General features: G+C 48.7%; 1 protein-coding gene across 5 annotated transcripts in view; it reads right to left on the bottom strand.

Moving 5' to 3' along the window:
* The window catches only part of PTPRG (protein tyrosine phosphatase receptor type G), a 703069-nt gene that overhangs the window by 81167 nt on the left and 600245 nt on the right, over positions 1-21657 (bottom strand). For 4 of the 5 annotated variants that reach the window (XM_059161376.1, XM_059161378.1, XM_059161379.1 and 1 more), the window contains 3 exons: positions 18932-18981; positions 16369-17146; positions 2601-2733 (listed from right to left, as the gene is read on the bottom strand). In XM_059161376.1, the coding sequence (XP_059017359.1) occupies positions 2601-2733; positions 16369-17146; positions 18932-18981 (961 nt within the window). The remainder of the gene's footprint in view (positions 1-2600; positions 2734-16368; positions 17147-18931; positions 18982-21657) is intronic. The other variant, XM_059161377.1, reaches the window with a different exon arrangement.

Raw genomic sequence — 21657 nt, 5'->3', positions numbered from 1 at the left:
CTAGCTTCACACCTGTGTCGCCAATGGGAAATGCACTTAACCAGTTTTCTGTGTGAGCTCCCCAATGCCTCCTGCTTGCGCATTAACGAGAAACAAAAACGTCGAACAAAAAAATAGGTCCTTGTCTCCTCTCGGCTGTTCTCGTGCTTGGCCAACTTCTGCATCCTACTACTCATTCAATTTCACTTCCAACCATAAGAACATTCTCCTGCATATTCCCTTTTGTGGACTGGCAGGAAGAGTCTATGAACATTCGTGTGCAGAGTCTACTGATGTTGAAACTTCTGGTTACTAAAAATCAAGCTTGGGATATATCCAAACTGGTAAAATGTAGGATAGAAATCATCCATTTTATACAACCAGTATTATTCAAAATATTTTCTGTTTAAACCGAATTTTTTGAAAGTATAGGCAGTTGTCATTTTCTAATGGGAAAACGCCTCTTGAATAGAAGGGTCTCAAAGTTCTCATTACTGTATTACACAGGCCCCTAATGCAGCTTGTAGTGTCAGCGTGCGTGTTTTGGCTGGCCTGGTCTCCATGGATGCTCGGCCACATAGCCACTGTTCACAGGGATCTGTTCCTGAGTGGGCACAGGACTGAGGTGGGCCTGTCAGAAACAGTCCTGAGGTTTTTGCTACAGCTGCTCAGGGCAGGAACTTGTTCATGTCAGGTCTGCTGAGCGATAGATAGTGCCCAGCCTGGGGGCAGCTGTGCATACTCTCTGCTCTGCTGTGTAGAGGGTCTATGATTAAAACCATGTAACGGTACGGAGCAGAGCAAAGAGAGGAGCATGCAGACCTTTTCTTACTTCCATGTGCTCAGTTAAATCCATGTCAGGCAGCTTCCCATTTACCAGTGGGCTCCAGACCAATGTCGGTTTGCAAACCACCTTGTTCTAGAGAAGGCACAATAGGGAGGGGAGTCTAGTGTTCCCAGGCTCAACCCCAAACACCAGGAAATTCATGATCTTGCTGGTCTGTTGTATTTATAGTGCTACAGCTGCCATCAGACACCTGGGGAAGCTGGGGATGAACCCTTCCTTATCCCCTGGTTCTACTGAATGGAGAATAGGCCCAGGGACCCACAGCCCTCTGCCAGCAGATTCTGTCGATCCCACCTTCAAAAGAGGTCTAAATCCAACTATTTCCTACCACCTGCACTGCTACCCCCTCATCACCTTCTTCTGGACTTGTTTTATCTCCCAGCTGGTCGTCCTGCTGCTGCCCCTGATCCTCTTCAGGCTTTTTGCAACACAGCAGCTAGGTAATCCAGAAGTCAGATCACAACACAATTCTATTGCAAACCCTACTTATCTCAGGGTGAAAGGCAGTGTATTCACAATGGCCCACAAGGTTGTACATGACATGACTCCCTTCTACCCAGTCTCTTCCTGACCCTCTCTCCTACTGCTCTCTCCCCCATGCTCACCTGCTCCAGCCACACTGATCTCTCTTTGCTCTTCCTGAAATGCGCCGGGTACACTCCTGCCTCAGGGCCTTTGAACATGCGGTTTCTTTTGCTTGTTACCTGCCTCCAGTGGAGCCCATCTGACTCCCTCTCACTTTAGGTCTTTGCTTAAATATCACTTGCCATTTAGGGCTATCTTAACTACTTGGAATACTCAACCCAAGTCCCAGAAGTCCCCTCCCCTTTCCAGATTTAGTTTTCTCCATTATACACTTACTATCACTAAGTATCACATATCTTATGTACTTTGCTTATTGCCTATCTCCAGTAAGCTCCAGGAGGTCTGTCCTGGAGGACTGTCTGGCACATAATAGGAGCTCAAAATTAACACAGTGAATGGCAAGAGGGGAAAAAAAGGATGGAAACAGGACACCTGTTCGTCACAGAGGACGCTCGTTCAAGGGCAGAAGTTTCCTACAGCAGTCGGAGAGGTGAGGCCCAACCAAGTGGGCCCGCCTGCCTCACTCAGTTAAGCTGCCTCAGAGAATGTAGCTGGAAAACACAGAACTTTTAAAGAGAAGCTGCAAGCAGCCTTCCCAGGGGAACAGGGAGAACCAGTTCAAGGACAGTGATAACTCAGGAAGGACTTAAAAATCAGCTGTTTTTATACTGTGGGTAATAAATGCCACATAATGTGCTCAATGTTTCCCTATCACCTGATTTCCAGCAAATGGCTTTCACAAAAATCTTAAAGTCAAGAAGGGTCATTATGCAGATACAGCAAAGTGAAACATGGCCCTGGAGAACCTGGAAATGCTAGGAAACTTAACTCATTTTCCAGGTTCAGGAACTAAAGCTTAAGGTGGAAATGGGGTTTGAATCCACCAAGTATCAAGGCTAGGGTCTGAATGTGGAGGTCCCTGATTCCCAGGCAAAATACCCTTTGGCTTTCAGTCACAGCAGCTCTGCCTCAGGGCCTTGATCTCAATCGTGGCTCTAGCCCACCAGCAGCTTCCAGATAAAGCAGACCCCCCAGGTGGTGACCCTAGACACACTCCAGCTGCCTTGCCTTACTAAATGAGAGGCCCTGGGCTTCCCCGCCCCATAGCCGGCCCCACCCAGGGCAACGTGCTTATAGCAGAACCTAGCCCCGCCACATCCCCTCTGTGGGTACAGCCTGGCTTACTCACCTCCAGTAAACTAGCACAGCGATGAGAAGGATGAGGCACACGAAGGTCAAGGCTGATACCACAATCAGAGGGATGATCCACTCCATCCTTCCTGGAGAAGGACGACTTATCATTCCAGAGGTGTTCTTTTCTGCTGCAAAGAGAAACCATGGCAGTCAGAGGACAGGGGCAAGGGGGAACGGGGAGCCAGAGTAAGACACAGAGCTCTGTTCCACTTTGGGGTGGCTTCCAGGGGACAGGGCTGCCTGTTTGGGCTGTCCCAGGACAAGAGGGGCAATCTGCAGCAGGCACCGTTTCCTACCAAGTCCCAGACCAAGCCGGGCTTTTTCTCTAATGGCCAGTGGGAAGGACTCGCAGATGGAGGCCAAGATGTTCTCGCAGAGAGTTGCATAGGAGAGAGACATCCAGCTCCACTCCAAGAACATTACGACCCAGAGCGGCTTCTGGATACACTGAAGAAATGTGCTCTGTCCTGAACGCAGCATCACACTTCCCTCAGGAAAGGGGCTGGAGTGGTGGTGGGAGGTGGCTGGGAGCCTCTCAGGTTCCCTAGCGCCAAGGCCGGAGGAAAGGCAGGACGGGTTTTGCTAAGATAACTGGCTGTAACCACAATGGTTCTATTCTTTGCCTGCTTTGCACCCCTTGCCCCTTCCTCTAGTACCTGCCCCCACTTCTGTTTGGGGAAAGCACCTCTCCCTAAAAGATAAAGTTGTAGTGGGACAATCCTCCAAGCCTGGGGCTCCCAGGCTTCCGGGCAAGGGCAGAGGTGGCGGGCGGCACGGGACTCCAGGTAGAGCTGCCTGCCGCTCTCCCCCTGGGGTCCCAGCCAGCCACTTACAGACTCAATTACAGCACAGTCCACAGGGGGCACCGAAGACACTTCTGCCCAGCAGTCCCCACCCTCAGACCCCTGGACAGCCTGAGTCTCCAGCTTTCCCTCCCCTCCCATTACTCCCCACCCCCACGCTTCTAAAAGTTCATAGACAACTGGAGACAGGAAGCCCGCTCTGCTCCCGTCTAGAGGTTCACAGGCTGAAATGATCTGGGATTCTCTCTTGTCTGCAGATGACTCTTACCCAAGCAGCTCTTCCCTCTGGTTCTCACAGGCCCCGAGGATCTTCCCAAGTCCCCAGGAGCCTCCGGAAGGAACCTACTCTCCTTTATACTGTCGGGAAGCTGCCCGGAAAGCTCCAGGTGGCGCAAATGAGGCTCCGATGGCTGCTGTGCGGGGCTGGGAAGGGCAGGGGGGCTCACGGCTAATCATGGGAGGCAGGTGATGAGAAAGCAAAGTTCAGTGTGAGAAGGGGGAGAAGCCCCGGGGAAAAATCTACAGCTGGCTGCAGGCTGACTTGTGCTCAGCCAGGATCCTCCTGCTCTGCAAAAATGAGGCCAGCGTTCAGCCAGCCCAGAGTGTCCCTCTGCAGGGTGGCTGCGGTGCGGGGCTAATCAGTCTGGGTTTCCAAGTCAGAAAAGGTGGGCTGCCCAGGAAAGAAATAATTGGCCCCGAAAGCAGATTTATAAAGAGGCAAGGCTCCTGAGTAATGAAGAAGCGTGATACAGAGCTTTTCACCGGCTTCTTCTAGCTTCCTTTGATCACCTCCTTTGTTTCAAGCACAGCCCTGTGCATCACATTGGGCCAGATGGAGGCCGGTTCACAGGGAAGGAGACAGAGGCAGGCACGCTCTGATGACACACCGTAACACGGCATTTCACATTTTATAACTGTGCCGGCCCATCGCTCTTGACCCCTTGCTCCACGATTTCTCATTAGGTAGCTATTTGCGGAGTCTCCAGTCTGTACCCAACATGGTGCTAGGGGATGGGGTTGCTGTGGGACATCAGGCAGGAACAGCCCTGTGCTGCAGGGTGGGAGTCACCGAAAGGGGGAGAGGCAGACGCAAGAACAAGGAATTAGGATAAGATGAATGGGACACCACGGAGAGCCCAAGGGCTATGCACAGTGGGAAGAGCTATCCTAGCCTAAGGGTCCTAAAGGTTCTGGAGGGGGCTTGTGACATGGATACCTGGAGGGTGAAGGGGAGTTCGCCAGGCTGAGTGCAGGGGAAGAAGAGTGTTCTTGACAGAGAGAATGAGAATGAAGGGGATCAAGATGGAGCAGTAGAGGCCACATCCGCCAGAGCCCTATAGGCTGAATTCAGGAGATGTTCTAGTTCCATCCAAGAGCATTGGAAGCTACTGCAGGGTTGTAAGCTGAGGCTTACAAGATCAGGTGTGCAATCTCTCCCTTGGCCTGATGTTTGAATAGCAAAGCTCTGGTGATTGGCCAGAAGAACCAGTTAGGAACGAGAATAATTGTGCTGGGCTCCAGCAGGGGCAGCCCAGCCAGGTAACTATCTGGCTGATGGTCAGAAGCATCTTAAAGACGGGAAGGTCCTGTTAAAGGAAACTATGGCAGGAGGACTGACATTATAGGTCACATGTCCAGTGAATTCAGCATCCACCCTGGGAGGCCCTGGCATACTAGGGGAACTCCTGATGTCTTTTTTCTCTGCCGGTCCCTTGACAGAAAAGGATTCTTGCCTGGGCTACCAACACAGAGATAGGAAGGGAGGGAGGCTGCATGCCAACACCAGGTCTTACTCCCCATCAAGCACTGAAAAGGACCGTTGGCCGGAAGAGGCCCTCACACCCATCTCTCTAAACAGTCACTGGAAACACCAGGTCCAGACTCTCTCTGCCATCCTTAACCCAGTAAACAGTAGCCACTGCAGGATTTCTGGGCCTTATGAGTCATGCTCTAGATGTGAGCGTCAAGGGCATAGTCCACGGTCCCATGTACCAGCCGTTACGTCTGTCCCCCTCTCGTCCTCCACAAGCGAGGGTGCAGGTTCTCATCAGCTTCTTGGGGGAGCCTTAGGCCTCAGGAAAGACTTGCCAGAGGAGAGCACGGTCTGCAGAGCAGGGGGTCCGGAAAGCACAGCTAGCCTCCAGCTGCACGACTGAGTCACTGTTCTAACATTTCACAGAGCTCGTGTGCGAATTTTGTTTTCAAGGAGGTGGAGGAGTGACCCTCAATCAGCAGCACCTGGCAGCGTGCCAGACCTAAGAAAATTCTGTTCTGCCAGCAGCTCCATGTGCCCAGGGCCTTAATCCTAGAGGCCACGCAAAAACACGAGCACTACTGGATGTCCATGTGGGGCCAAAGGCGATTTCATCATCATATTCACTGTCCTGCTTTGCCTTCATGGTACCAGGAGCCTGATATTTTCATCACATCTGTACACAACCACGTGAACTCTGCTCCTGTCCCTCTGTTGGCGAATTCCTTGCTGCCCTCAGGGACAGCAAGCCCTTCCCCCAATCCCCTACCCCTGCCCCTCATTATCTCCTGCTGCTCCTCGTCCACCCCCTATTGTGTTCCAAGAACACCTATGCAACCAGTGATCTTGCTGGGCCACAGGGGCGTGGGGGGCGGTCCCCCCTCTCTGCCTTCCTCCCTGTCATCCCACTTCCAGGAATGCCTTTTCCACCTTGCCCCCAGAAGGCCCCATCGATCATCCAATCCTGGCTCAGGTGCTACTTCCTCCATGAGGCCTCCCCAAGCCTTCAGGCCGTGTGATCTCTGGAGGGCCGAGTAGAGTTCAGATCACAGGTTCAAATCCAGGCTCTGCCATTCTATGTGACTTTCAACTAATAAATTGTATCAGTTTGGGCCTGAAGTTCTCCCTCTGTAAAAAACCGGCTCCACAGGAGGGGTGGCAAAATTCAAGGGGAAGATGTGCCTGGCGTGGAGCAGTGCTATGCACCTCTTCTCGTCCTTGTCAACACCCTCACCACATACTTCCCTTACCATACACGTCATACTCAATTATAACTGCTCTCCTATTCACTACCAGCGTTCCCCCAAGGGAGGGCTGACTCCCAACTGTACATGGAAGAACAGTAGTGAAGCCCTGTCTCCTATGAGCTCTGCAGCTCTGGGCAAGTTTCTTAACCTTCTCTGTGCCTTCGTTTCCTCCTCTGTAAATGAAGACGATCGTACTGCCCACCACTCTGTGGGGTGTGTGGCTTCAATGAACAAGTACACAGAAACCACATAGAACGCTGCTTAGTAGCCGTTTGGCAGCTGGTTCAAGTTCTCAAAGGGGAAGATCACCATCACCAGCCCCCACATTCTCCCTCCGCAACACCCCAGCAGCACAAGGCAGATGCTGAGGACTGCCCTGTGGTATCTGAGAGCATTAAGTGGCGATCACACAGGAGCTCCAATGAGCTGGGCGTTAGCATTCTGTAGGTGCAGGCCGAACCTCCCAGTTGGCTCGGAGACCAGCTCGCAACCACTCGTCTTGCCGTCCTTCAGCAGGAACACCTGTTTCCACAGGTGTTCCTGAAAGCTCACTTTCATTCAGAGCCTCATTTGTAACCCAGCTGCCTCTTGAAAGAACTTGGCTACCCAGTTCCTGGAGGGTGTGCTCCCCTCCCCAATGCCCAAAGAGGCCCTCAGAGGAGCAGGTGTAATAAAACGGTGAACCGCCAGAAACTACTAGGCACACGTGACATGCTGCCTGGGCTGGGTATGTACTCTCCTGCTCCTGGACTTGTCCTCCAACGGTCTTCCCCATGCGAAGGCCCCCAGACACTGGAACAAACTACACACTATTCCGTACAACCAACATCGTGCACTTCAAAGTCAGGCAGACCCAATGACAAATTCTGGCTCAGGCCCTTCTAGCTGTGTGACTTTGGGTGAGTGACCGCCCATCTCTGAGCCCCTGGTCCCTCCTCTTTCAAAGGGAGACATGATGACGCTCACCTCTCAGAGGACTTATAAGAAGTAAACAAGATCATCCAATGTGAAGAAGATTGTGCAAATGATGGCCATGTAATTTACAGAGCCAGGTGAAAAATGATATCAAGGGGCCTGTTGTAAGTTATTAAAGAGTTTCAAGATGGGGACAGCTGAGCGTGAGGCCAGCAAAGGGCCTTCTGAGCACAGAGCCCATGCTCCTGAAGCTGGCTTGACCAGGCAGGCATGGAGCACAAGGCCTGATACTGAGGAGGCACCCAGAGAGTTCATTCTTCTCTTCTTTCCCATGGAATCAGGCAACAGGGCCACCAATGGGGTAAAATGAGACACTCCCAATTGTTGGGAGCAGCTCACTTTCATTCAGAGCCTCATTTGTAACCCAGCTGCCTCCTGAAAGAACTTGGCTGCCTAGTTCCTGGAGGATGTGCTCCCCTCCCCAATGCCCAAATCCTGACACCAGGATAAGTGCAGGACCTTTGAGTTAACAGAGCTTTTCCTCCCCTCATCTCCATTTCTGATTTATCCAGATGGTCTGGTTTTCCCAGCAGAACTAGCCTTCGATTCCTGCCTGCTGTGGGTTGTGTGAACTGGCAGCCCACACGTGTGCCTGGCTTGGCACCCCTCCCCCACTAATTATTATTAGATTGTGAGGTAGCTGCCAACATTAACAGGCAACAGAGTTCACATAAACCAACAATGGAATCGCCTACCAGCAGTGTTTGAGGTTGGCAACATGGGCTTGAATTCCATCAGGAATGGCAAACATCAGCTGGAAACTGGCAGCACATTCTCTTCGGACAGGGTGTGTCTCCCTAGTTTGCCACAGTCCTCGCTGCTCCCTAATGTCACACACCAGACCTGCGTCCTCACCCCTGGCCCTGATGGCAGCTCACTCTAGGCCCTCTAATTCCAGTCTGCTGGGGGCGCTCTGACCCAAGTGATGCTGAAATCACTAACCTGGCTCAAGAGAAGGCACTGCTTCTGGACAAGGCACCTTTCTTAATTGAATAACTAACTTCACCAAAGGGATTTTATTTTTCAATCAATTAGAAATTAACCAGGCTCTTGCTCCAACCATACCATGGGGGCCATTTCCCTCAATGAACTTGGTGGGACCTTTCTCTTACTTTTTCCAGAGCTGCACCTTGCTGGTCTGCATGCACCAGGATGAAATGGGATGGGGGTAACAACCTCCACCCCCCTCTCCCTCCACGCCTGTGGCTGTGATAAAGGGATGCAGGGAAGGTAAGAAGAGGGAGGCCAGCCGGAGCTGGGACTCAGAAGAATGAGTCTCCTGAAATGTCTTCCAGATAAAACTTGGAGCAAGATGCTACCTAACCTGCTCTGAGCATTCGCAGGAGGAGGCAAGGATGAATGACCTTCCCCACATCCCCTCTGCCTCCCAGCTTTTATTTCAGCATCCAACAGAATCTGAGTAAAGTGCCTCCATTCTGCTTAAAAAAAAAAAAAAATTAAAAAAAAAAAAAGAAAAGAAAAACAGTTTTCAGTGGCATATGTCATCACTGAATTAATGCTGTTTGCCTTTTACTGGCTTGGCTCTCATCCCAGTAGAAGCAAATAAAAACGGAGTACATTGTACTATAAATGCTACAGGCAGCGATGCATCAGATGGACGCATGTGGAACGCGCCTACCCCATGGTCAGGGCTCAGCTTCGGCGGCGGGACAACCACCCCTACGCCGTCAAGGCTAAAATGAGCTTGGATCCGAGAGACCACTCTCAGGAGTAGGCGAAAGCGGGATTCTTTCCCTTTTCAGCAAAGAGCAAGAGAAGGACACACTCCACACTCATAATACAGCCTGGTTTAACGGTGGGCAACTTGACTATATTTGTTCTGAGTAACACCGCTCATTAAAAACCACCCACATCCACGAATTAAGATGGCTGCTTTAAAACACACACACACGCACACGCACACGCCAAAAAACTGTGGTTAAAAACACACATAAAACTTACCATCTTAACCATTTCTAAGAGTGCGTTTCAGCTGTGTCCAGTGTATTCACACTGTTGGGCAACCCATCTCCAGAATCTGTCTTTCCTCAGCGAAACGGAAACCCTGTACCCGTTAAACCCTAGCCCCCCCCCACCCCCAGCCTCTGCCAGCTACCTTCTCCCTCTGCCCCTATGACTCTGACGACCCTAGGCACCTCACACTCATGGAGTCACAGACTCGTCTTTGTGCCACTGGCTTATTTCCCCGGCATCCTGTCCTCAAGGTTCACTCGTGCTGCAGCGTGTACCAGAACGTTCTTCCTTTCTGAGGCTGAATACCATTCCATTGTATGTGGAGACTACATTTAATTCATCCATGCATCTGTTTGGGTAACAACCCAAATGTGCCTCCCTCGGCGACTGTAAACAATACCACTGTGAACATGGATACATAGGGATCTCGTCAAGACCCTGCTTTCAGTTCCTTTGGGGAGCTACCCAGCAGTGGGATGGCTGGTTCATATGGCAGTTCTATTTTTAATTTTTTAAGGAACCACCATATTGTTCTCTACAGCGGCTGGACCGTTTTACATTCCCACCAACAGCGCACAAGTGTTCCAAATTCCCTCCATGTTCGCCAACGTTTGTTATTTTCTGTTTGGTTTTGTTGTTTGCACAGTAGCCCCCCAAGCAGGTGTGAAGTGAGAAGGTGGCTGGTTTTTTCCAGGGCCACAAAACGCGTCTTTATTTTTCTGGAGCCCTGGCATTGTCTAAACCACGGCAGCAGAGACACGACTGTCAGTTACAAACACACGTATCCTCTTGCAAGGGGCCCGGGCTCTGGACTCCCATTACTGTGCAGGAGCTGGATTAGAGCATCGTGTGATTCCATCTGTATTACCACCCGAGGGGCGCCTGCGGGGCTCAGTGGTTTAAGCCTTTGCCTTCGGCTCAGGTCATGATCTCAGGGTGCTGGGATTGAGCTCCCGCATTGGGCTCTCTGCTCAGCAGGGAGCCTGCTTCCTCCTCTCTCTGCCTGCCTCTCTGCCTACTTGTGATCTCTCTCTCTCCGTCAAATAAATAAATAAAATACTTAACACACACACACACACACACACACATGGTTATATAACCAAACACACACACGCACATGCACACGAGCACGTGCGCGCACACACACACACACACATACACTACCACCTGGAGTCCCTGTGAATAAGCACTCCTTGCCCCTTCACGGAGAGCTCCCTTCAACACACGCAATCAAACAATAGTCTGTCATATCTCCTTCAGTCAGGCATTGGAAAACTAGAGGTCTTTGATAATCCCAATTACACTCTAAGTCCTATAAGTACTCTGGTTCTGACCTACCAAACTGCCACCACAGACCCTTGGTGGCAACATCATGGGTCCTGGACATCAGTTGGGAAAGAGCTCATCCATGATCTTGGATCAAATACATACGACAACCTGAATTCCTGACCCCGGCCTTCATGGAATGTCCTGCTTGTTCTCAGTGGGGTCTGGTTCCCCACAACCAAGAGATATAGACTCTGTCTTAGTTCAAAGATTAGTTCGCACAGGACAGAAACTTCCAAGGGGCCAGAGGCTTTCTGGGAGGACACAAAACCATGTTGGCACTGAGCAACTCCTTCAGGCTGCTCCCAGTCGCTGCATGCTGGCCCTCCTGGGAAGATGACAGCCGAGAACAGGGACAGGCAGGATAATCTAAAAAACATCTTCAAAAAGAGGACCTGACCCACGAAACTAGCCCTGGCTGCCAAGTGCTTTGGAAAGTCCCTACAACAGCCTGCTTAATTTATTTTAGATAAAGTCTCCGACAGTTCCCTCCATGTCCACACAGTCAGGCTGAGCACTACATCCATCATTCCTGCCCTGTCTGCACGAACCTGTCCTAGCCCCTACTTCTGTCCTTAACGATTTCTTTCCTCAAATGAACTTTGAGAAGGACACTGCATATTAACATGAAAAATCAGAGTTTCTTGAGCACAGCAGTGTTGGCGCTTGGGACCAGGGAGGTCTTCGTTGTGGGTGGCTGGTCTGTGCAGGGTTAGGGTTCTCAACAGCATCCCTGGTTTCTCTCCAACTAGATGCCATGGGCAGCCCCCTCCCCAGGTACAACAACCAGACACGTTTCCAGATGTTGCCAAATGCCTTTGGGGAGTGTAGGGACAGAATCCTCTCTGGCTGAGACCCTATGCCATAAATGGAAAACTGCTATTTTTCTCTAAAGCACACATTCAAATAGTCACTTAATAATTGACATGCCATCTGAAATCATCTCGTGTTGCCCACTCAGGGAAGGAGCCCAAAGCCAGAGGGAAAGCAGTGCTATGTGAGGGGCACTTCCCTGGCCTGTGCTGGAGCTCTGTGTTGCCTGGACATGTTCCTTAGCCTTCTGTGCCTTAGTTCCCTCACTGGCCAAAGGCAACAAGGACAGCACCGCCCCCCCAGGGGTACGATAGGACCACAAACACAGTTGGGCTTTTAGCACAGGTAACAGCAGCAAAAAACAAATGTCACCCAGTACTGTTACTGTTTCTAGAATCAGAGGTTTTCAAGGTGGGTTCCTCAGAGCTTGAGGGTTCCAAAGGGGTACCTCAGGGTTTGCCCAAAGGAGTGGGGTGTCTGGAGCTTGGCACCCACCCCTGTGGTTCAAAGCAGAACAGCAGGAGGTCATGAGTGGCTTGGTCAGTCCCTTAAACAACCGACTCCAGGTATAAGTTTGGGTCATGGGATCGAGTCCTGTGTCCGGCTCTGCGTTGAGCTCAGAGTCCGCTTGTGACTCCCCCTCTCTCTCCTCTTGTCCCCCCCTCTTGCTCTCTCTCATTCTCTCTCTCTCTCCCTCTAAAATAAATAAATCTTTAAAAAAAGAAAAAAGAAAAAAGAAAAAAAGAAGCAAGAGGCCCAACGAACTGACTCTGACCATTCTCAGCTCATGTTTCAGACATAAGGAGGCCAGGAGACTGGTAGGCTGACCCCAGAACTGTACTGTCCTTTAAGTACCTGGCTCAGGACTGACCCAGAGAGGGGCGGGTGCAAGATTTCAGGGAATGAACATTTCTCTACTGGGGTTCTGAGCAGGATTCAGTCTGAGAAAGGACTTTCCCTGATTTGAGGAAACGAAGACGGAAAGCCCTAGCACTCAAGGATTGTTTATAGACCACGCCCACCCTGAAATGCTTCTGCCAGGGCCTGCTGTCCTGCACACCACCCCAAGAACATCTTATGGTATGCTTTGGCTACTGGGGGTGCCTGCACCACGTTCTGCCTGTGGCTCACAAGAGAGGGGCTGCAGCAGATTTCCACGCGGCACATGTCCCATCGAGGATTTCCCACTAGCAGAGGCCAGCACAGAGACACAGCAGCTGCGCGGAAGCCTCTAATCCTTCCCATCGGCCTGCAGGGCAGCTGGAAATGGAGCTATCAGCTCTACACCAAGGCCAACGACCAGCAGTTCCTACCTCCCCAGTCCAGAGATGTGTTTAGTTGGCGTATGTGAAAACGAAAAATGAAAGGGAAGAAAAAGGGAAAATGTCTTAAAAATTGGAACTCATTTAAAAATTGAGAGATACTGCACAAAGATTTGGATTTCTGGCTTGCGAGGGATCTTCAGCGGCTGTAATCAGAGGAACTGAGTGAGGCTGTCCTCTTTAGAAAACACACGTGCACTCTGATTTGCTGTGGTCCTCCCCGCTCCCTAATATCTGCTTCTCTCACTGACCCCACCTGTCTGCCTTCTGTCATTGTCTGAGTTTGCTGCTTCTCCCACAGAAGGACTCCTCTTCTCCTTCCTTGTGAATTCATACCAAAGCCACTACTCACAGGACTTACAAAGATGTTATCAGACATCATCGGAATTTAAAACAAGGCTTCTGGAGATGCTGGTCAAAATATAACACAGTTTGTAACTTTAAAGAATTAATGCTTGTTTCAAAGAGGCTAAATGTAGGGGACCTGGGTGACTCCGTTGGTTAAGCGTCCGATGCTTGATTTGGGCTCAGGTCATGGTCTTGGGAGTCTTGGGATTGAGCCCTGTGTCGGGCTCTGCGCTCAGCAGGGAGTTTGTGTGAGGTCCTCTCTCTCCCCTCTGCCCCTCCACACCCTCCATCCCGCTCGCTCTCTCTCTCAAGAAAAAAAAAAAAAAAAAAAGAAGAAGGCTAATTATTGATGAAAATAATTGTGTTTACTTACCATGAAGAAAAACTAAGTGAGATTTAAAGAAATGTACATACAAAGTCTTTAAGTCGCCACTAATATGCAGGTGAGAGGCTTTATTTAAGAAGTAAATGCCGAGCGGGAGGAGGCAGACGGAGAAAGAGTAGGAGGGCTGGAAGGGAAGTGAGGTAGTGGGATCATGGACTGATGTGAGGTTGCGGGTTTTACCCTTGGGTCACTCATACCCTTCGTCAACCAACAAGCACACACGTATTTCTGCTTAAACCAGGGGTCGGAAAATGTGGCTGTGCAGGTCAAACCAGGCCCACTGTCTGGTTCTGTACACGGTGTTTTGTTGGAACTCAAGCACATCTGCTCACTTACATATTATTCTGGCTGCTTTTGTGCCACCTGGAGGGGCTGACAAGTTTCGACAGAGACCTATGGCCCACAAGGCTTTGAGATGTGAACCTTCCCCCTAGATGTACACGTTGAGGGAGTGGCTCTGATTTACCAGCCTGCGGAAAGAGCACAGTTCCTGGAGGTCATTCCGAATGGCAGCTAACTGGGGACAAGTCTTGGCATGCTCCTTACTGTCCAAGGAGGATGACAAAAGAAAGACCCACGAGGAGCCTCCTTATGGTTGCCATTGTGATTTCGTGGCCTGTGGGTTGCAACAGCACCTCCTTACTTGTGATGGACCACAAGGGAGACTCCATTTATCTGCACTGAGAGCTCTTGTTATACCCATTTTACAGACGAGAACACTGAGCATAGAGACTGCCTGAGGAGTAGGCATGAGTCCGGGGCAGAGGCTACTGGGGTGACCTGATTCCAGAAGGAACTCTGCCGAGATGGCACATGGTGATGCTTCATGGCGGAAGCTGGAGACCCACACGCCCCAGCCCCAGGGCTCCAGATCCCCAGGGTTCACTGAGTCTTTCCCTTTCCCTGGAATCAGATGCCAACCCCAATGACTCATTGCCTCCCCCCCGGAACAGACACAGGTCCCCCGCTGCTCTCTAGTCTCACAAAGTACGAACACTCCCAACCTAAGTTCTCAACAGCCATCTTTGTCGGAAGTATGGGTCAAACAGTGTTTAAGAGAACAGGCGGAGAAGATGACCTTGCCAGAGCCCTGAGCCCAAAGGCAGAGTCACTCAGGATTGAAAATCTGGTCTCGACAAGGTCTACCACTAGTCTATGGAGAAACCCCACTAGTCCAAGCCACCACTGCCCTCACCGCCTAACTGGGTTTCTTGCGTCTCTTCCTGCCTCCCCTGTATAACCTCCACAAAGAGGCCACGGGGTCTTTCAAAAATGTTAATCAGACGAGCCAGTCTCCTGCTGAAATCCACCACTGGTTTTCCATTTCAATTAGAATCAAGTCCTCAGCATGGACCATGAGGCCCCTCCTGGTCTGAGCTCCACCAGTCTGTGAACTCATCCCTTCTCCCTCCTCCTGACTCTCCAGGGTCCACACGCACTGGCCCTGGGATCGCATCTCCACCACTCCAAATTCATCCCGACTTTGGGTCTCTGGACCTGTATTCCTCCAGCTCTCTGCATGGCTACCTCGTCACCATTGGGTCTCCACTCAAATGTCATTCCTCGACCTCTTGATGCCCCCCTGCTCCCCGCCCCGACCCTAGCACTTGCCACTATCTGATTTACACACTCATTTTTTGAAATATCCTCAAGCTTCCCCACTAGAACAGAAAACCCTGGAGAACAGAGGCCTGCCTTGATCTGGGTCTCATTCCCAGTGCTTCATGCGGTGCCCAGTACACAGAGAGTACTCCGTAAATATTTCTTTAATATCTTAAAACATAAGAAATTCTACTGTCTCACAGTAATTCCTAGAGGAAATGTCACCATTCGTGTAGGAATGGCTTCAAACGGCTTTGTAAGTGGCCCGCTATTTCCATTCCTCAACTCTACAGAAGGCTACTCTACACCTTTCCCAAAAACTGGGACAAACTGAGTAACACCCACAGGAAACCCAAACTTCAAAAAACGAGTCCATACCAGCTTTAAGGAGGAACGTAATTCAAAACATGAAAATTTATTCTAAGTTGTATCTTAACATACGAGATCTCAGCTTTAGATGAATTTTAATGTTTACAAGTGCAAAAGCAAATAAATATTTACCAGTTGCTTTTTTTTTTTTTTTGCACTCTTATAACTCCACAACAGCTTAGATGCAAAAAAAATTGTTGCTAAACATCTTGTAGTCTGGCAAAAAGAAGAATTTCTTATTAAGAAAACCCCTCACAACAATCAGAACCCCTCATGCACACGACTGCCTCGCAGACTATCAGGATGGTTTGTTAGGATCTGAGCACAGGATAGAGCAAAGAAGCACTACGGGTCGGGGTGACTGGGGATCGCCAGCTCAGGGCGGGGGCCAGAGCAGCCACGGCCCGGTCTCACCATCAGCTGGGTACTGCATACGGCAAACGGGATTCTGGCAGAGAGAGCCCCACTGCTTGGGCGAGGACTGTGGGCTCCCCACTGAGCAGGGAGCCTGACATGTGCTCGATCCCAGGACCCTGGAATCATGACCTGAACTGAAGGCAGATGCTTAACCGACTGAGCCACTCAGGCGCCCCTCACTGTGTAGTTTAAATCCTCAGAGTTATTCTGCAGTAAGTAGATTTGTTAAGGGAACAAATATCACAGTGAGACTTATTCCAGCCACAATGAGAGAGGAAGTTATTCTTATTATAATAAAAAATACAGACAGACAGATAGATACACACACAAACATCTCTTACGCCAGGGACATACACGATCTCAGGAAGACTAAGCACTTTCTGGAGCTTCGTCTCCCATCTCATCCTCAGTTGAGGACAGGCCACTTACCTGGATTAACAGTGATAAATTTGCTGTCCTCAGAAAATCGGTCCCCTCGGGACATGGGCTTTTTCGATGGCATCTGGGGCCTCCTGGAATCGCTCCCTTGGAAATGCTCCTCTGTGACTGTGGGGGGCACTTGGGTGGAGGTGACCGAGCCAGAGTCCAGGCCGGGGCGGGCATCCCTCACGTCATCAGGCTGGTCTGTGGGGACGGCAGTGCGGTCCTGCCTGGGCCCGGGCAGAGTCTGATGCCCCCCCTCCTCGGCCGTCCTGTTGGCGGACGATGGTGTGGGGGTGGGCTCGTCCTGCCTTGGCTCCTGGGCAGCGTGGGTGACCCCGCTCTTCTTCTTCTCAGGGTCCTTCTCCCCCTCGTCCTCGTGCTCCCGCTCCCCGTCCTCGCTCTCACTTTTCTCATCCTTCTCCCCTTCTTCTGTGCCCTCGCTGTCCTTGCTCGGTGCCGAGTCGCCGTCGGGGCCTGGGGAAGCCAAGGCCTCCGTGGTGGCCAGGACGGGCCTGACGGCCTGCTTGCTGGCAGAGGCGGCCGTGGGCAGGCGTGTGGGCCACACCGTGCTGGGGAAGGAGGGGATGCCACCGCCGCTGAAGCCCAGGCCGGCCAGGAGCGTGCTGGTGACCACCGAGGCCACGGTCGCCTGGCTGCCGCTAGAGGACGGGCCCATCCCAGTCGCCATGGAGACAAATGAGAAGGGGATGCCGGAGGATGTCCAGGTGGAAGAGCCCGAGCTGATGGGGGCCATGTCGGCTGACGAGGCAGGAGACGCTGTGGGCTTCAAGGGGTCACGCGGGGAGGGCAGGAGAGGGGAGAGAAGAGAGAGCAGAGTGGTGTGAGTCATCAGGATAGGGAAAGAGGCCCTGTTTATGGCGCTTAATGAGTTTTACTCATCTTTGATTCTCCTCACAGGGTTTCTCAAAGAGCAGTGCCAAAGATGACACGAGGCAATCTGTGAACAACCATCTCTGGTCTTAATGGTTACACAATTACTTGCAGTGCATTAAAGAACTTAACTAGCCTATCACAACCAACTTTTCACTGCTATGGCTTAGGAGGAAGCCAGGTATCAAAAGAAGAGTAAGTACTATTAAAGTTGATGGAAAAAAAATAACAACTAAGTAATAAACTGGCCACGTCAGATGTTTGAGTGATCCCGGGGTGACCCTGGAAGACACAGGCGCCCTTGCCTTTTCATAGACTAGAGGCCCTTGCGGAGAGCACACAGCAATTAGGTCCAGAAAAGCCCTCTGGAGTGGCCACCCGAGTCAGCAGCAGCAGGGTTGGAAGAAGAAGCCACACTCCACACTGCCCACTTTGGGAACTGGCTGACAGCCGTGTGCCTTTGGGATGGGCCCTGCATGGCTGCCGGAACTTCCAGAATCTCTGGGTCTACATGGTCTATCTATGTCCACATATATGGCAACAGGAGAAATTCCATTTAACAAGAACCCACTGTGTGCCAGGCCTTCACACCCTACCCTGGAGGCAAGCAGGTTCATCACCCCATTTTATAGGTCAGGAAACCGAGGCACAGAGATGCTGAGGGCTGGAGGGAGGGCTGCCTGTGTGTGAGCCTCAGCTCATTCTTCCTACCACACCAAACTGGGGCTTACGTGTGGGAGCCACATATGGTACCTCAAGGAAAACAAGAAATGTTGCTCTAAGTTATCCGTTTAATTTTAGTTTTTATAACCTGGTGTACAGAACCCAGATTTCCATCCCATCACTTCTATAGTTGAAAACAACACAGTCAGAACAACTTGGATTTCATACCATTATCACCATATTGTAGCTGGGAAACTTTGTAGTTTAAGGATGGCCGAGTTAGCAAATGTTAGGTTCTAAAGTTGGTTAATGAAATTCCAAATGCCACGTAAGATAAGGTGCCCAAGACAGAGAAGTCAGATGATTTGGGCTTGAGTTGACAAGCCCCTGTCTGGGGGATGCTGAATACATTACTTTTAACTCATTGAGCCTCAATTGCCTCATCCATAAAATGGGAACAATAGTAATACCAATCTCATGGGATGCAGCCAGGAGTAAATAAAATAATAAAATAATCTGTGTCTAAAACCCAGGAAACACCAGCAAATTTTAGACTACTACTGTCATCACCAACACTATCATTAATATCATGATTGTTATTCACACTAGAAATGGCAAAGCTTAGATATTAATTGAAGCTCCAGAAATCTGCAAATCCACGTAACGCTGGGAAGTGAGAGCCTCTGAACTTTAGCATATGTCAGTGAAGAGCTTGGAAGAGACCTTTTCACTCCTTTTCGAGTACTCCTACATTGTATGATCTCACAGATGATAATTTAAAATCGAGACAGTTTTTATCTTGGTAAGAAATACAGTATAACACAACTGCTTTAGCTCTGTCGCAAAGCTTTTTTTCATAACACTGAATTATGAACAGTGAGAAATGTAAGGGTTTCTGTATATTCACTGCTTCGTGAGCAGTTTAACAACATCATATTGCCACCTCGTGGTGAAAGTTTTTACTGCATGTGAATGAACAACGGGCCGGACAAAGCAATTACCATCTGCTACTTACCACTCCTGTTTTAACAATTCTGGTCCCTTGGAATATTCGAGTAGTATTAGCTGAAACAAAGAAATTACATTGTGAATAATACACCTTTTTTGTTGTTCCAACAAAACTTTACTTAAGCTTTACATACAATTGCCACATGTCACTAGACACTATTTCTGCAGACTTTCTCCCAACTATTTAAAAATGTAAAACCCTTCTTAGCTTATGAATCATTTAAAAACTTTCAGAATGCTATACAGTTTCCTCGCTCTTAAGTTTAAGCTATTAGTTTCAGTTTTTTGAGTTTTTTAATTGCTTTCTGTTTTAAAGTATAGCTTACATAAGTAAACAAATAAATCTTAAGTGTAGAGTCTAATTTTCTTTTCTTTTCTTCTTTTAAAGACTTTATTTATTTGAAAGAGAGACCACAAGTAGGCAGAGAGACAGGCAGAAAGAATGGGAGAAGCAGGCTCCCTGCTGAGCAGAGAGCCTGATGCCAGGCTCGATCCCAGGACCCTGAGATCACGACACAAACCGAAGGCAGAGGCTTAATCCACTGAGCCACCCAGGTGCCCCTATAGTCTAATTTTCTTTAGACATAGATGTTCTCCAGGACCCAGCAGGTGTGTGTACGTCCCCACCTTTCCGAAAGGTAACCACAATTCTGACCTCTGTCAGAGTTTGGTCTATTTTAGATCTTCACAGAAGTGGAATCATATTATTACTATTCCTTCCTCTTATCTTTAAAAATTATTATTATTATTATTTTTTTAGTAATCTCTACACCCAACATGGGGCTTGAACTCACCACCCTGAGAACAAGAGTCCCATGCTCTTCTGACTGAGCCACCCCCCATTATTTTTTGTTTATAATGTCTTTTACTATCTGTTCAGTCATTATAATATGAATCCTGAATTTACTATAGTATACCTTAAATTAGTATTTTACCACTTGCTAAAAACATAAGAACTGTACAATAATTTAATTCTATTTGCCTGCCTCACCTTTTGTGTATAGTCACGTATTTTTTTCTACTTAAGTTTTGAAACCCAGTAAGATATTGCCATTATTACATTTAGTGGTCAAATTCTTATATGATCTACACAATATTCATGCTGGTGTTCACTCCTTGTAGTTTTCTTTGACCATAAGTTAGTATTATAAACAGGAGAACTGAAAAAGTTTAATTGTATAAAATGCACATAACATAAAGCTTACCATCTTAACTACTTTTAAGTTGTAGTTCAGTAGTGTTAAGTATATTTTCATTGTTGTGCAACTAATCTCCAGAATTTGTTCATCTTTCGAAACAGAAACTCTGTATCCATTAAACAATACCCATTTTCCCCTTTCCCCGACCCTTTCTATATGTTTCACTAGCTACTTCATGTAAGTGGAATCATATATATTTGTCTTTTTGTGACTGGCTTATTTAATTTTGCATAATGTCTTTAAGGTTTATACAATGCTGGACTGTGTGTCAGAATTTGCCCCCTTTTCAAGGCCGAATAATATTCCACTGTATGCACATACCACATTTTATTTATCTATTCATTGTTGGTAGACATTTGGGTTGCTTTGCTGTTGTGAGTAATGGGAACAGTATAATTAAAAAAAAAAAAAAACGGACTCTTCATGATAACTCTCAAAAAAACAGTACTGTTATATAAACTAAAAGTTTACTTCCTATATATACATGGTACTAAAAAAACCAGCTCCCCCAAAAAATGCCAAAATAAATAATATGTGTACCCGTTTTAAGTTTTTACCTAAGCCAGAAGTGGCAAATGACTGACATAGTTTTTCGTTTGGCCTGCAAGCTTTTCAAAAAGGTATTTGTTGCAATAGCCTTCAACCTAAAAAATTCCCAATTTCCCGCTTTTCTGAAAAGTCACAATATTCGGTAAAACTGAAGTCTCCTTCCTGCAGGAGCTGAGTGTCCCTCACTTCCTTTGGGTGGATATAGGATCTCTGAATTCCCATGGATAATCCTCCCCTCCTCTGTACAGGCTCCCGTGCAGCCTCAGGGGTATGTGGGTCTGTAACCCCCGACCTAACCATACATTCCCTGTGCATAGTTGTGAAGTCCAGTGTGAAGAGACAGACGTGGAGAAGAGACCTATCTAGAATTCAGGACAACTAGGTCAAACACAGCAGCCTTGGAAGCAAATAGCTCTTACCTAAGAATAACTAACTGGTTTAAGCCAGGGTGACTAGGATATTTCTTCAGGACCATTCAGGTCTGAAATGTTGAACTTGGTGCCCATGGGATGCAAGGACAGGGGATAAAAGGCGTCTGACTTCCCATTAAGCTCTCACTGACATGTAAGGCTTCCTTCCACCATGAAAAGCAGGCAACAATTCTCAGCCACCCTAGTGGGACCAGAGACTTTGTCTCTGATCTAAGTCAGATGTTTTTATATTGCCTTATATATTTATCATAGCTAGTTTGGAGTATCATTTATGTTCATCACTACTCAGAAATCACAGCAGCTAACAGACCCTAATGATTGTCATTCAAAGTTTTAATAAAAATAAAAAAAATAATAAAAGCATCTATGACTACATTCCAAATTTGTTTAGAATATTTTGACAACTATACTTGGTACTTGGATATAATTGGTTGTCTTTTCTATGTATTTTGCTTATTTATTTTAAGCCATGCTGAGAGAGAATCCATTGGCTTCAGGTTGCCTGATGGGTCCATGGTTTGGAAAGAAAGCTACAGAACCATGATTTTCCATGA

Source organism: Mustela lutreola, chromosome 2, assembly GCF_030435805.1.
Source record: "Mustela lutreola isolate mMusLut2 chromosome 2, mMusLut2.pri, whole genome shotgun sequence".
NCBI classification, from domain to species: domain Eukaryota; kingdom Metazoa; phylum Chordata; class Mammalia; order Carnivora; family Mustelidae; genus Mustela; species Mustela lutreola.
The sequence above is the reverse complement of the archived record's forward strand: the minus strand, read 5'-3'. Positions and strand labels throughout refer to the sequence as shown.